The sequence below is a fragment of the Poecilia formosa genome, unplaced genomic scaffold (assembly GCF_000485575.1).
Source record: "Poecilia formosa unplaced genomic scaffold, Poecilia_formosa-5.1.2 Scaffold99, whole genome shotgun sequence".
In the NCBI taxonomy this organism is placed as follows: Eukaryota; Metazoa; Chordata; class Actinopteri; order Cyprinodontiformes; family Poeciliidae; genus Poecilia; species Poecilia formosa.
In genome coordinates, this window is record NW_006800038.1 from 1248557 (window position 1) to 1263771 (window position 15215).

Here is a 15215-nt window from a genome sequence, read left to right on the forward strand (position 1 = left end):
GTCCTGATGAGGATGCTCCGTTCAGAAAGTTATTGACAAAAAAAAAATATTGGAAAAAAAAGGTTTTAAAACAAACCAAACAGAAACAGAGACATCGTCTGGTTATTACGGGAACATTTCAAGTTATATTTAAAAGTAAAATCTAGCTTTATTGCTCCTCTCTCATCGAGTCGAGCGGCCGGTTTGCTAGGTCTCTTCTGAATAAAGCACAGAAGCACATTAAATGTCACTGGATGAAACATTTATGTCGATGTTTGGCATGAAATCGTTTTTCCAACAGCTGCTTGGTGAACACGGCTTTTAGTTATTTTTATTTTTTGGTGTTTTGATGCAACACGAAGCGGGTTTCCTTCAGTCTGCAGGTGAGAGCGGTGAGTTGCAACAGGACAATAAATAAAGCTAACTTTGTATAAATAGAATTCAAGTTAAAATATTGCTGCAGTTAGTCTCCATGTGATTTATGATTACACAATATAAATGCTGGATTAAAAACTGGCGCTTATTTACAGGGTTTTTCTCTCTGTGTATTTTGGTTGAATTTCAACAGAAACGAGGCGAGGTGCTGGACGAAGCCGAGCGTTACCGCGGCGACGGTCCAGTCCTGCTGCGGGTTCCTGAGCTGGAGGTGAAGCGGTGAGGAAGAGGAGGAGGTGAAGGTGAGCGACTCACAGGTAAGGCTCTCCGAACGTCCGGCGGCACTCCATGACGCCGGCGCCCGGAGGACGGTCACAGTTATGGGTCAGCCTGACCAGCGGGGGCAGCAGGCGGTCGTACGCCAGCTTGTACTCACGATCGAAGGCGTCTGACAGGAAATATAATGTTTGATACTTAATGAAAATATATTTTTACTTAATACGTTACAGCTCTAACATGTTTTTAAAATTAACAAACAAAAGATTTATGATTTAAAGTGAGGAACCAAAAGAAAAAGAAGAAATGGACTTTGGTTGGTTGGATAAACTCTGACTCACCGATATCGATGTTGTCTTTTCCCAGCGCCACCAGGGACAGGAAGAGGATGTCTCTGTACAAACTCCTGACAAACCAAAACAAAACCCATCATTCGTAACGTTACAGCGTCACTGGAATCCAGCGGTTTGCCTGACAGTGACCTTTGGCGTTTGACCCCCAGCATCCGGTCCAGCAGCTGCAGCAGCTGCGCCATCGGCCGGCCGACGTCGTTCCTCTGGATGCTGCGCACCACGCCCTGCAGCAGCTCGTCCGTCAGAGGCTTCTCCTCATCCGGGACCGGCCGGGACAGAGGGTAGCCCACACCCACACACACACACAAACTCACACACACACACACACACACACACACACACACACACAGAGATAGAGACAAAGACAGACACAGAGAGAGAGAGATCAGGAGCTTGTTGTAGTAACACATTTAGTCAACTACATTTGGGTAATATTTCTAAAAAATGTATTTGTACATTTGACTTTTACTTCAGTAATTTTATTATGAAGTATTTCTGCTCTTGAGTAAAATTTCTGGATTTTCTACCCACTGAATGAAAAGCAAAACTGTTTTAACCAAAAATTCACCAGACACAAACCTGCAGTTTTGTTAAAGTTTCATCAGTTTTTACTGATAGAAACCGATTTGGAAAATTTTTCCTTTGCCTGATTTTGTTATTTTTTGCTACTTATATTAATTATTGTCATTTTCATCCATAAAACACCAAAATTTCCACATAACTTTATATTTTGGTCCGACTGATGATGTAATTTTAAAATATAAAGTGATTAATAATTTGATCAGTTACTTGAGTAGACCTTTTCCCAAAGCCCTTCATTATATTTGTATTAAGTAAATAGAAAATTTAGTTTTTCTCACATTATTAAATGTACACAGCCCTCAGACTCAGCCGTGCTTATCGCCGTCATGTCTTTTGCTTTTTTATATAATGTTAGTTTTTCTGCTTTGTCCCTTCTAGCTAATAGACCCTTTTCACAGTTACGGTTATTAGCTGTGCACTTATTGTGATTTTAAACAATTTTTGGATTTATCACGACTATAAATACATACTAATGTCTGTCAGAATAGTTGTTTATACTATTTTCTCTACTGTTGGGTCTATTACAGTATGAATAAATATGAAAATATGATTAAATATTTGTGCAACTTTGACTGCAGCGACATGAAGTTTCCTAAGAAATTCCCAAAACAAGTACATATTATGTCACTTCTGTTGCTATTGCTAGAAATAACAGAAAATATTGCGTAATATCTGTATTTAAAAGGGTTTGGTGGTTCTTTATTATTTTATCCAAAGTTAAGAGCCACTGTGGAAAGTGTAAAGGGTTACCAGTTACAAACGTCTGGACTACAACATAAAAACCCAACGAAAAGTGTTGGAGGTTTTTGTCTGCAATTTGACAAAATTAGAAAAAATGTAACCGTCAACATCCAACTAACTGCATTTTAAATCAGGAAAGTGAATGAAACATCAACCAACGTCCCACGAAAAACCCACTAAAGACCAACATCGCTATGCTGCTGCAGAAAAACGACGAGACGAATGAAGCGGACAGTCACAGGAGATGCAAACAGAAGCAGGAAGCAGGAAGCAGGAATACGGTTCACCATCAAAACACTGAAACTACGACAGGAAGAGGCCGAGTCTGCACAGAAAACACAGCAGCGCATGGAGCAAAGCACACAGAGCAGAGCGGAGGACGAGCAGGAGAACTCACTCTCTAACAACAGAGTGCAATTAAGCCCTGGAAGGAGAGAAGAGAGCAGGATTAACCGGAGGCCACCGCAGCGCTTCCTCTCCACTCCTGTTTAAATCGTCCAGATAAACTTTATTTGCCAAAGTTTCAGAAGAAATGCTCCAGAAATCGTTCTACCAACTGGATCCAGGTTCTGTTTCACCCTCAGGATTAGAGTCACGTCAGGTTTATTTGTGTAGCACGTTTCAGCAACAAGGCAGTTCAAAGTGCTTTGCAAAACCACGAAACAAGAAATAAACATTACAATTTGTCCAATGCCATCATAAAAATAATCAAATATGTTGATCAATGTTCCAGTTATTATGAATCAATAGCAAACAGGTGGGTTTTTAGTCTAGATTTAAAGGAACTCAGTGTTCCGGCTGTTTTTCAGTTTTCTGGAAGTTTGTTCCAGATTTGTGGTGCACAGAAGCTGAATGCTGCTTCTCCTCGTTTGGTTCTGGTTCTGGTGATGCAGAGCAGAACCAGAACCAGAACCAGAAGACCTGAGAGGTCTGGAAGGTTGCTATGACAACAGCAGCAGATGTTTAATGTACTGTGGTGCTAAGCTGTTCAGTGATTTATAAACTAACAGTATTTCAAAGTCTATTCCCTGGGAGACACTGTTGCAGTAATCAATGCTCTGACTTGAGTAAAATTTCTGGATTTTCTACCCACTGAATGAAAAACAAACATGTTTTAACCACAAACTCACCAGAAACAGAAACAAACCTGCAGTTTTAGTTTGTTATTGACAGATTTGGAAATATTTGTTTTGATTTTGTTATTTATATGAATTATTGTCATTTTCATCTTTAAAATACCAACATTTCCACTTAACTTTCTATTTTGGTCCGTCTGATGATGTAATTTTTAAATATTAAATGATTGATAATTTGATCAGTTACTCAGTACTTGAGTTGACTTTTTACCAAATACGTTTTTACTTTTACTTGGGTAAAAATATGTTGAATTATTTCTTCTTCTCTTATTCGAGTATGATTTCTCTGCCCCCCCCGTTGCCCCACATCCAGGGAGAAGTCTCTTAGTGACCCAAAGAAGTCCCTGTTGGCGTCGTGACTCACTGTATGTGTTCCAGAGGATGTAGAGAGGCTGGACCGGGTCCTGGTGCAGCTTCAGGTTGTCCCATAGGATCTGGATCAGAACATGTTTGCTGTCCTCGGACATCCAGTGACGAGGGACCTGACGACGGACAAAAACACCCAGTTACTGTCTCCTCTGGGTCTTTGGGAGCCAGACGGAGGCGGGGAACCGTTTCGGACCTGGGAGTCTCTGTTGCAGTGCTCGGAGGTGAGGATGAGGCCCGGCAGGTTGCTGGGCAGGTCCAGCCGCCGGAAGTACCACAGCAGGTTCCAGTAGATGATGGGGTGGTGGTCCACCATGTCGGCCTCGGCGATCACCGGGTCGCCCTCGTTCTCCAGCAGACTCTCCAGCTCCTTCCACAGAACCAGCGGGCTCAGGTACGGCACCGTCACGGGCTCCGGGTTGTGGAGCTGCCAGTCCATGCTGAGCGGGTCCTGGTGACGGATTTACAGGCATTGATCAGAATTAATCAGTTTATCGAATGATAAATTAAAGCAAACCCAATAATATCCTGAGGCGGGTAGTAACCAGTTACATTTACCTGATTACTTTTACTCGAGTAAAAACATGCTGAAGTTGTGCTTCTCTTACTTCAGTACAGTTCTGATCACTTCCATTTACATTATTTTTTGTTTCTCTCTCCTTTTCTCTCTTTCTACCGAAGCCTGGATGATAAAACTCTTCAGTTTGGTGCTTTAGTCTCAACTAGCCGTTTTTTGAAGGTTAATCTCCATAATTAATTTTATTTGCTGGTTTGTTTATTTATTTTGGATATTTTAAATGTCTTCCAGGTCCAGTGCTAAATGTCTCCTACAACCTGTTCTTGCATTATTATGCCATTAATCAATAATCAGTTTATTTGTATGGAAACATTTCAGCAACAAGGCAGTTCAAAGTGCTTTACATCATAAAGTTGTAGTTCTACCGCCAGATTCCTCATGTTTCACTTTGAAAATGAGGAAAAATGTTAAAGTGAAGTAAGTAGAGAAAGAACTGGAACTTTTTCATCAATATCAAGGAATTATTAACTTAAAAGCTACTTTGAGCTGGTTTTGTCTTATTCTAAGTGTACTGAGATATTTGCACTAGAAACTAGACCAGAAATACATGATAATATTTTCTGTTTTTGCAGGGAAACATTGATGAAACTCTTTTCCTGCTCCCAGCATCCTCTGACCCCGATCTGCTCCGTCTAAACCGTTTCAGTCTTGCCTTTCTGCCTCGTATCATTTCTGTTTCCTGTTGGCGTTGAGACGCACCGCGGCTTCGTTCAGATGGCTCGGCAGGCTGCCGGACGTCGGCAGGTGGTGGCTGAGCTGGGACTCTTCCTCCATGGGGCCGAAGGCGCTGACGCTGCGGGTCATGGGGCCGCCGGAGGACAGAGCCCCCTGGCGGCGATCTGTGGGGATGTTGATGCCTTGAGCCCTGCTGGGCCGAGTCCTGAGGAGACGCAACAGATCCAGAATAATTCAACACTGCAACAGCCAGCATGAGTCCACTGGTTTAAAGGTGATCTAATATGGATCCTGGAACAGGTTAGGACAAGTCTGTGGCCTATTCAAAACATATTCATCACATTTTTCACACAAAATCATTCTTAGATGATGAGATTTCAGTTTACTCAGTTCTGCATATTTTGTCCCTTTAAACCCAAATAATCTGCTGCTGGCCACACCGCAACTCAACATTTACACATGGACTAGGAAAATGGCTGCCAACAGATGCGTAATTCTATAACCTTACATCTTTGAAAAGCATTAGTGGGGCCTTATCCACAATCAACAAGAATGCAGCAAGTGGTTTCTGGATGGTAAATCAACAACAAAACTTGTCTTTTCCAGCAGCCATTGTAAGGTTAACCGTTGCTAGGTAACGGGCTATGATCGGCTGGCGTTGCAAAGTAACAACACAGTCCCTGTGACTAAATAATTAGGAGGTTTTTGAAACAGCTCATTTTCCAGACACCAGAAAACATGAACTCAGTACCAAATGTTTTTTTAAGCACTGGATTGTTTTTAGAAGCAGTTTAAACCCAAATGGAAAAATAAAGACATGCAAAATGTGAATAGATTTAAACTAAAAATGCTTTGATGCAAGAGGGATTTGTTTTGTTTTGTGTGGTTTTAAGCATCTTGTTTCTTTGTGCTTTTCTAGTTCTGTTTTGTAAAATCTGTTGATGCTTTAAAGTCTGATTTGGTTTCGGGTCCAACGGCTTTTTTTTTTTATTTAACTTGAAGTTTGAAAATATTTAGTTTAAGCATGAATACGTGGCTGAACCAGGGACGTACCTCCCAGGAGTTTCCTTTGCGGCTGCTGTGGGTGAGGGAGGGAACACGGCTGTGGTGGGACACGGCGTGGACAACGTGGACGTCCCCGTGTCCAGACCCGTGGAGGCGGAGTACGATGAGGTCATGGCGTCATCCATGGACGGGCTGCCCTTCAGGAAGAGCCTGAAACAGGGCAAACCGCATGAACCGAGCCGTTACATCCAAACGATCAGGATGAAACTGCATGACAGTGAATATTCTGGTAGATTTTATCAAGAAATGTTGAAAATCTTCACTTAATACTTGATTTGGAAAAATCGTCAACAATTAAACCTTTAAACAAATAGAGTCCAACATTTTCCACTTCGTTCCTCTTTTCAACCTTCCTTCTTTTTATTTATGCTTCTTTACTTCCATCCCACTTCCTTATTCCACCTCATCTTATTTCTTTTCTTCCCTCCTTCTTCCCCTTTCTCACTCCTGCCTTCTCCGCTTCTGTTTGTGATCATAATTTCAAAGTAAAGTTTTCTGTTCATTCTACAAAGGAAACCACGGAGCTGTGAGTCTGGAAAACGATGTAGTCTTGACAAAAAGAGGGGAAGGACCCTGTTGGTAAGTTCACCTCCCGGGTCCTCTCATGTCCCGGATCTCCACGTTGAGGAACGGCAGGAAGGGGTTTCCGCAGAAGGGGCAGGTGGTGTTGAGGTTGGAGTCGTCAGCCGTCCATCCAGCCATGATCTCCTCGTCGTAAACCAGGCAGTCGCAGGTTTTACAGCGAGAGCAGCTGGAGATCAGCAGCTGCAGAGAGAAAAAATAGCTTAGAAGTACTTTTACTGCGCTGTACTTTCTACCTTTACTTCAGTAATTTTATTATGAAGTATTTCTAGTCTAACCTGAGTAATATTTCTGGATTTTCTACCCACTGAATGAAAAACAAACATGTTTAACCAAAAATTCACCAGACACAGACACACCTGCAGCTTCTGTTAAGGTTTCAGAAGTTTTTTATCGAAAGAAACTGATTTGGAAACATTTTGTTTTGTCAGATTGTGTAATTTATAAGAATTATTGTCATTTTGTTCCATAAAATACCAAACTTTCCACTTAGCTTTATTCATCAATCTGATGATGTAATCTTTAAATATTAAATGATTGATACTTTAGTACTTGAACAGACTATTCCTCAACTACGTTTTCACTCTTAGTTGAGTAATTTCTTAGATACTTTTACGTGAGTACATAGATGTCGAAGTATTTCTACCCTCACTGTAGTTTCTGGCACTCGGCCTCCTCCGGTCGTTGTGCGTTTTACCTCCATAGCGTAGTTGTTGAAGATGCTGGTGTTGCTGGTGCAGCGTGACGATCCGAGGTCGGACTTGTCCGGCAGCGAGAACCCGGGCAGAGACAGAGGACAACCTGGAGACATGGGACAGGGTCAGGGTCCAGGTCCGTCTTCATGTCGGATCAGCGTCCAGAGGGAGGTAGAGGAAGTTCTCACCAGGAGGAAGAGACGTGGGTCTGCCCAGGCTGCGTCCTGCAGTGGGACTGTCAACCCGGCTGTGGACGGGACTCCTGTGGGGACAGGAGGGACCGTTCTTCTGAGGGGAGACGCCGAGCTGCTCCGCCTCCTCAAACTCCGCTTCGTCCTGGATGGAGCCGTCTGGATCCCCGACACTGAGGGAGGAAACGCTCAGACGGTCGCTGAAGCCGTCCTGGATGGAGAGAGAGACGGAGAGAGAGATGGAGAGAGAGAGAGAGAGAGAGAGGGAGAGAGATGGAGAAAGAAATGGAGAGAGATGGAGATAGAGAGAGATGGAGAGATGGATCAAATGTGTCCGTCTCTCTCTCCCTGTTTTATAGAAACAGACTTTTTGACGCCTTCAGGTTCACAGAAGAAACCAGCATGGAGACCATCAGTCCCAGTTTGCTTTACTGGTTTTAAACTATAATCACTAAACAGGAAGAGGATGGATGAATGAATAAATGGATGAATGAATGAGTGAACAGATGAACAGATAAATTGATGGTGATTTTAATGTGCAGTGACCTGACCCGCCAGCCAGCAGGGGGCAGCAGATCTCCAGCAGCTTCAGCCAATCAGACACAAAGCTGAAACTCTAAAGGTTGATGAAGGTCTGATTCTGATGAAGCTGATGATGAAGCTGATGATGAAGCTGATTTTATGTGATTCTGTAGCTTTAATAATCCAAACTAAAGCGGAGCATCGGGGCTCTGTACCTTGGTTGGCGTGTTGGCCGTGGCGAAACGCGAGTACCAGCGGCTGGCCCGTTCCGCCACGCCCTTCCCAGCAGAAACCACGCTGGTCTTGAAGACGTCGAGCGTCGGGGTGAGCAGGGCGTCCAGGGCGAAGGCGGAGGAGGACGGCGAGGCCAGGCGCTCCCTGAAGGGGCTCAGGCTGGGGCTGGTGCTGGAGCTGCGGCCCGACGGCGACGACATCAGCCGCTGGCGGGACGCGGGCCGGGCCGGCGACGCCTGGTGGAAGGTGCGTGAGCGCGGCACTGCGCTGGTCCTGAGTGGAGCGGCGTGGGGCAAGCTGGACCTCCGGAAGGCGGCGGCAGCGTGGGGGTGGAGCAGCAGCGGGCTGGCCGGGCCCTGCAGCTCGGAGCTGGACGTGCGGCTGCTCAGCGGCGTGTCCAGGTGGCTCATGTACAGCTCGATCTCCCGGGCCAGATTACGGCGGGCACCCGGCGCTCTGGCCTCGTCACCATCCGGGTACGCGGCGCTCTGCGACTCGGCGGCCATCAGGGAGAGCGGGTCGAAGCCCATTTCGATGCAGGTACGCATCACAGCTCCTCTGGGTGCCGCCGAGCTCATGCCACCGTAGCTGGCGCTGCGCTCAACGGGCTTTTTAAGATGTCTGACCCCGAGAGACGGCTTCTCCAAGTCCAGATCCTCAAAATCAAAAATGGCTTCCGTGTTACTCTTATCTTCATCACTGTAGCTTTGTTCCTCTTCCTCTTTGTGATTAAAGCCTCCTAAGCGACGCTTCTGGCTGTAGTTGGTACCGGACAGGATCTTGGCGTCGGCGCCCAGCAGTCCGGCGATCTTATCAGGGTCGGTCTCCGCCTGACTCATGCCGAGGCCGAGGACGGTGGCGCCGCTGCCGCCGCTGCCCGTCGTGTCACCGCTCACGCGGCGGGCCCGCGCCGCCTGCCAGTCTAGAGCGGCGCCGCTGCCGGAGCTGCCCACCACCTCCTCCAGGGCGCTGCGGTGTCGCCGCAGCAGGCTGTTGGCGCGAACCTCACCGATCTCATCCAGAGACGTGGTGAAGAGGAGGCCAGCGATGTGGCCTGGCAGACAGCAGGAGGAAAAGAGCTGCTAAGTTAACAGAGATATGATGTTACACTGAAGAATGGATGTGACTAAATAAAATTAAAAAATTCAATTCAAGGTGGACCAAAGTCACAGCATTTGTTTCATTTTCAGCTGCTGCTGATTTGACAGTGTCCCTTTTCGATGCAGTGCCCCCTCCTCGCCTGTGAAGGCGATGCACCAACAAAAATCTCTGAAGAAGACACTGAGGGCAACTTCCTTCTTCAAGATATTTAAACAAAAATGGAGTGGCATCAGATTTCAGCGGTTGTAGGATTTCTTGTTTGTCTTTGGATGAAGGCCACAAGCAAATTCCCTCTGTAGCTACTCTCTCACATTTGTTTTGGTTGTATTTACCCAGAATTCTCTGATCTATAGTCCACTTCCTGTTTTGAAGCAGTCTCCAGTCCCTTTGGCGTTCACATATGCATTCAAACCGCACCAGAGTTAACTTCAACCAAACCAAGACCAAGGTTTGGCTACTGAACCCTGGTCCGGCTGGGGAGTCAGGATCGCTCCACAAACGAACCGGACTTTCTAGACAAACGAACTGGAGTTTGATAAAGTGGACTGAACAGGTGTGAAAGCTCTCCTGCTCTCATTCACACCAAACAAAGCGCCTACAAACCTCTGGTCCGCCAACAAATTTAGATCTCAGTTCTGTTGAAGTGAACTCTGTTGCAGTTCGAATGCATATGTGAAGCGGACTGAAGACCACTCCAAAACAGGAAGTGGAATGCTGAGCAGAGAATTCTGGGTAAAAACAAACAAAACAAAGGTGCTAGTCTAGTGCTAGCGGGAGAAATGGCTCATGGTCAAAAAAGAAATCCTTCAACTGCTAAAATCAGATGCCACATCATTTTTGTTCTCATTTTGTAAAGAAAGTTGCACTCAGTGTCTTCTGAGGTTTTTGTGTTGTTTCCTTCAGTGGTTCTTGGTGCAGCGCCCCCACAGGCCAGGAGGAGAACATGTCTTTCAATTAGTTTGGTTGATTTGACACAGTGCAGTGTGAAAGAAAACCAAAGCAGCTGAAAATTTAACAAATGTTGAAACTTCCCAAATGGAATCGAGTCTACCGGACCGGAAAACTTCTTCAAAATCGATTGAAAATGTCCCAAAATTGATTTTAAAAGTAGAAAAAATTTGCCTCTGTTTTGTAGCTATCCAGTGTACTGGAACGTACAGATGCGCAAAAAAACAACAATAAGGAAGAAACCACAAAAATGAAAGAGAGTGATGTACCAGATTGAAATGTGTGCAGAAACAAAATGTCTGTACACATCAGTGATCTCAGTTTTATATCCTGAATTCAAGAGCTTGTTTCTTCCTTTTCTAAGTGTTGCAATGGAAAATTGAAGTAAACCAAGTGGAGTTACCTGCGCTGGTGGAGCTCCTGGGTTTCCGGGCAGAATCCCCGTACGGATAGCTGCTCCGAACGATTCCCCGAGGCTTGAAGGAGGAGCCGGCCTCCAGGTCCAGCTGAGGCAGGCAGTCCTTGCTGCCCTTCACGCTTTCAGTCTCCGACACTGGACACGGGAAAACCAGTCGGATCGGATGATTTAAAAAAAAAACATAAAAAATCTCTGGAGGAAAGGAAGAATCATGTTTTAGTTTAGGAGAGTCGTATCGGATGAACTACTGACAGGAGCTGCAGTCGCTCTCCTTCTTCTCGTCTTTGTCGGGGGGAGCGGCGTCGCCTCTCCGAACTTCCTCCTTCGACAGAGAGTTGTAACCCAAATCCGACTGATCTCCTGGAAAACCGAAGGGAGAAAAACTGAAAGCTCAAATTTCTCAGAAAAAATAGAAATTTAGAAAAATAGGAAAGATCTGGACCAACTACGGCTTTACTCTGCACCAAAAACCAAATCTAAAAATATTGAGAACAAAAATCTACATTTCTTCCTCAGTTTCCTCTCTGGGGATCGTCAGAAAGTCCAATTATCAGCCACAGCAGGGGTCTGCAACCTTCACAGTAGCTCTTAATAATTTGGCTTAAAAAAGCTGAATTTAGTTTTTTATTTGTTTTTGTAATTCATTATTCTATTGATTGTTCTGACAATTAATCAGATAAAAAAAACGGAACATTTTTCTGATTTTTCCTTTAATCCCTTAATCTTATTTTAAACAGTATTAGAAATACATTAAAAGATGCGAATAATTTGATTATTTAAGACATTTAATTGCCTAAAATGTAAACAGAATATTCCATTAGTAAATGCTTGATTCTTTGTAGCTAAAGGACCAGAAAAAAAAAAGTGAAACATTTCAGCTGTTTCTGCTCGACTTATCAACACCGTGTAGAGAAAATTATTAATTTTTGAATTAACTGATTAATAATTGATAGTAAAAGTCTTTAGTATGAGAAATTACACAAGGTTTGAAGCTAATATTGAGTTCTAACTAAAACATATTTACAGACAAACGTTTTTCATCTTATAACCATTTATATATGTTTTTGTAGAATTTTTGCATAATTACTGCTGTGAATGTTTTTCTTTAGACAAACAGCACTTTTTGAGACTCTGTATCCTCCAATTAACGATTAATCAATTGCTCAATTAGTTGACAATTACTTCAATAATCACAATTAATCTAATTAATCTTTCCAGCCCTACACAGAATCAGTAATTTTTTTTCCTCACTATGTTGGAAACAACTTGATTTTTATTTCTATCATTTCCCACCATAGAAGAAGAAAACGTGTCAGTCCTCTTGTTGTAAATGTTTCATGTTTTCCTCACTTTTAAAGCCTAAAAACAGAAATAAAATGGTGGTTCTTTTAAACTTACCAAATTTCTTGTAGTAGAGGTGAATTAAAAATGTTTAGTCTTTTCACAGAAGCTTAAGCAACATCTGCGGCTCTAAACGGGGAAAAACGTCTTTGGTTTGTGAAGGTTGCAGATCCCTGAGGTGGATGAAAACATCAAACCACATGAAGTGCACATCGCTGAAGTTTCTGCGAGAAAATCATGTTTTTTATTGGGCTGCTGATGAATTTGACAGCGAAACCCTCTCCGGTTCCCAAGGCAACCGTCTGTTTGGACTTTCATATCGTCAAATCTAAAGTAACCATGAGGAGTTGCAGCTTTATGTGAAGCAAGCAGGGCTGGGCGATTTGGACTGAAAATAAAATATCTTCTTTCATACCATATCCAATTTTAATTCATTTACTTATTTTTGCTCACTTTCTTTCCTAATTCAGAAATGACAGTAATTTTTCTTTAAAAAAAAGTGTCTTTTATTTCAATCTTCCCTTCTATGATTATGTATTAGAGCCGGCCTGTGAGAAGTTTTCTTTTCTGACGAGAATATGGTCATAGTTTTAGAAAAAACATCTGAAGATTATGAGAAAAAAATTGTTTTAATGAGAAAAAAGTTTAATAATCCAGATTAGAAGTGATCAGCTTAGTTTGTGCTCCTTTCTTCGACTCGGTCGTTTTAAACCCTTGATTAGAATTTGATGCTGATCTATTAAAATATTCAGTATTTTTATTAAGTATTAACTCTAAAACTACATAGTCTATATATAAGTTAGTATAAATATAACTTTACAAAATGTTTGACATTCCACATTTAAATTTTTTGGGTATATTTTGTGTTGGAGTTCTCACAAAATTATTACTTTATTCTAATATTATGAGTTAATTCTCCTAATTAAAAAATAATCTTAGCTGACGCTTATATTTTGTCAAAGAATTGACTTGAATTCAAAGTCCAAATAAGTAAAAGCTGTAAAACAAGATGGCCGCGACTCTGAAACCCACGGAGAGCATTGATGAAAAAATATAAATTTTCCAAAAATTAAATATTCAAAAGACAAAAATTAGATTAATCAAAAAAATATATCGATCACCAAGCCTTAGATACCAATTTAAAAAGCATCTTTTCTTCTCTGAAGTAATAGGTGAGCTGCACATCCATCATGTTTAGCCGTTACCTCTCCATCTTTGAGCCAGGCCGCCCGCAGAGACGCGTCTCCATTATTAAAGTGATAATCAAACAGAATATGCCTCTGGGTAATTACACGCCATAATTAACAAAGACAAAAACACTGACAGGGCTGAGAGTGAAGAGCGGGAGAGGAGCAGACGGATGAGTCGGAGAGAGGAAAGACAGATCACACGACAAGCTGCGTTTCCATTACAAATGTAAGCAAAACTTTGTCTATATTCCACTAATGTGAAAAAAAAACAACAATTTCACACCTGTGGTGTTTCCATTAAATAAGAAATGTAACTAAGATTGGCGCGTTTCCATTAATTTCAATTCGTACAATTTTATGGTTAACAGAAACACAGCTAACAGCAGTTCTATGGTTTCCATTAACTGTAGGATTGCGCAAACTGAAATTACAAAAATAAATTTGCTTAATGGAAACACGCAATTTTGTTTTTCAATATAACGTTTTTGTACCAGGATGATTTTTTATTTTTTTTGGCACTATCAAAATTTGTGTATTTCACAAAACTGCAATGGAAAAACTTTTTTCACATCACACAGGTCATGTGATCAACAACAGGATGTTTCTACTGGCAGAAACGCCAAAGAAGAAGAAGACGAAGACAGGAAGTGGTTCAGGATATTTTTAAATCTCTTATCGAGTGAACAAACTTATTCATGTGTGATTTTAATTGCATTTCTTCTTTAATAAAAACAAAGTTGCAAAGTTGTTGTCTTTTTTAGATTAGTGAAATTGCTCACAACTGTGATGGAAACCCAGCTGGTGACTTGGAAAAGAAGTGAGAAAAACCCCGACAGATGCAGAGGAGGATAAAGGAGGCGGGCTGGTTGAGAGGTTTACCTGGGTGGAGAGTGGCTTCTCTGAGCTCAGCGCCCACCCAGGGAGAGCGGGCCGCCACGGGCCTGGCCCCCGCGCTGTCGCCCCCGCCGCCCACTGCATGCAACGGCAGCACAGGCAGGGCCAGAGTGAAGGGTTACGCACAGAGCAGAGCAGAAACCACAGCCGGGGAGGAGGGACAGACAAAACGAGCGCCAGAGGGAGGGATGGAGGGAAACGAAGAGGAAAACGAGTGGAGCGGAGTACAAAAGAAGGGAGGATTAACAAAAACGTCAATGAGAGAAGAGGAAAAGAAAAAAAAAGATGTGAAACATGAGGACTGCCGGCGACAGCGAGCGTCTGAGGTGTACCTGTGCTAGATCTATCGTCAGAGGGTTCTACTGGGCTCTGCTCGGCCGGGTTCGGGTCAGCAGAGCTGTCCAGACTGCCGTGACTCACAGCGTCCAGGTCGCTGCCATCTGCCCAGAAACAACAAGCTGGTGAACAAAGATGGCGTCGCCACAGATCCACGCGCCGGTTCGTTAAAAAACGCCTTCCTGGAGTTCACCACGTTTACCCAAAACGACTTAAAGGAGAATCAGTCGATTCCAGAACTCTGAACCGGTTTAAACCAGTTGGGGATAAAAACATCAGAATGAATGAATGAATGAATGAATGAATGAATGAATGAATGGATGGATGGATGAATGGATGAATGAATGAATGAATGAATGAATGAATGAATGGATGGATGGATGGATGGATGGATGGATGGACGGACGGACGGACGGATGGACGGACGGATGGATGGACGGACGGATGGACGGTAGGTTGGTTGGTTGATTGAATGGATGGACAGACGGACGGATGGATAGTTGGTTGGTTGGATGAGCAGACGGTTGGATGAACAGATGGTTGGATGCATTTTAAACTGCAGTTTTAATCATTTTCTATTATCTATAATTTTTCCTAATGGATTCAGGTCGTATTTATAGAAGATGTAAAGAGGATCA

The 15215-nt window shown here is 43.1% G+C and overlaps 1 protein-coding gene across 7 annotated transcripts in view; it reads right to left on the bottom strand.

The window, feature by feature from the left end:
* Positions 1–224: 224 nt before the first annotated feature.
* The window catches only part of LOC103142641 (C-myc promoter-binding protein-like), a 66410-nt gene continuing 51419 nt past the window's right edge, over positions 225–15215 (bottom strand). For 2 of the 7 annotated variants that reach the window (XM_016674679.1, XM_016674677.1), the window contains 16 exons: positions 14574–14681; positions 14227–14319; positions 11069–11176; positions 10802–10951; positions 8331–9403; positions 7591–7804; positions 7405–7508; positions 6715–6890; positions 6114–6275; positions 5085–5265; positions 4005–4259; positions 3807–3924; positions 2704–2730; positions 1113–1275; positions 972–1036; positions 225–802 (listed from right to left, as the gene is read on the bottom strand). In XM_016674679.1, the coding sequence (XP_016530165.1) occupies positions 666–802; positions 972–1036; positions 1113–1275; positions 2704–2730; positions 3807–3924; positions 4005–4259; positions 5085–5265; positions 6114–6275; positions 6715–6890; positions 7405–7508; positions 7591–7804; positions 8331–9403; positions 10802–10951; positions 11069–11176; positions 14227–14319; positions 14574–14681 (3134 nt within the window). In that variant the 3' untranslated portion in view covers positions 225–665. The remainder of the gene's footprint in view (positions 803–971; positions 1037–1112; positions 1276–2703; positions 2731–3806; positions 3925–4004; positions 4260–5084; positions 5266–6113; positions 6276–6714; positions 6891–7404; positions 7509–7590; positions 7805–8330; positions 9404–10801; positions 10952–11068; positions 11177–14226; positions 14320–14573; positions 14682–15215) is intronic. The other 5 variants (XM_007558794.2, XM_007558791.2, XM_016674682.1 and 2 more) reach the window with 3 other exon arrangements.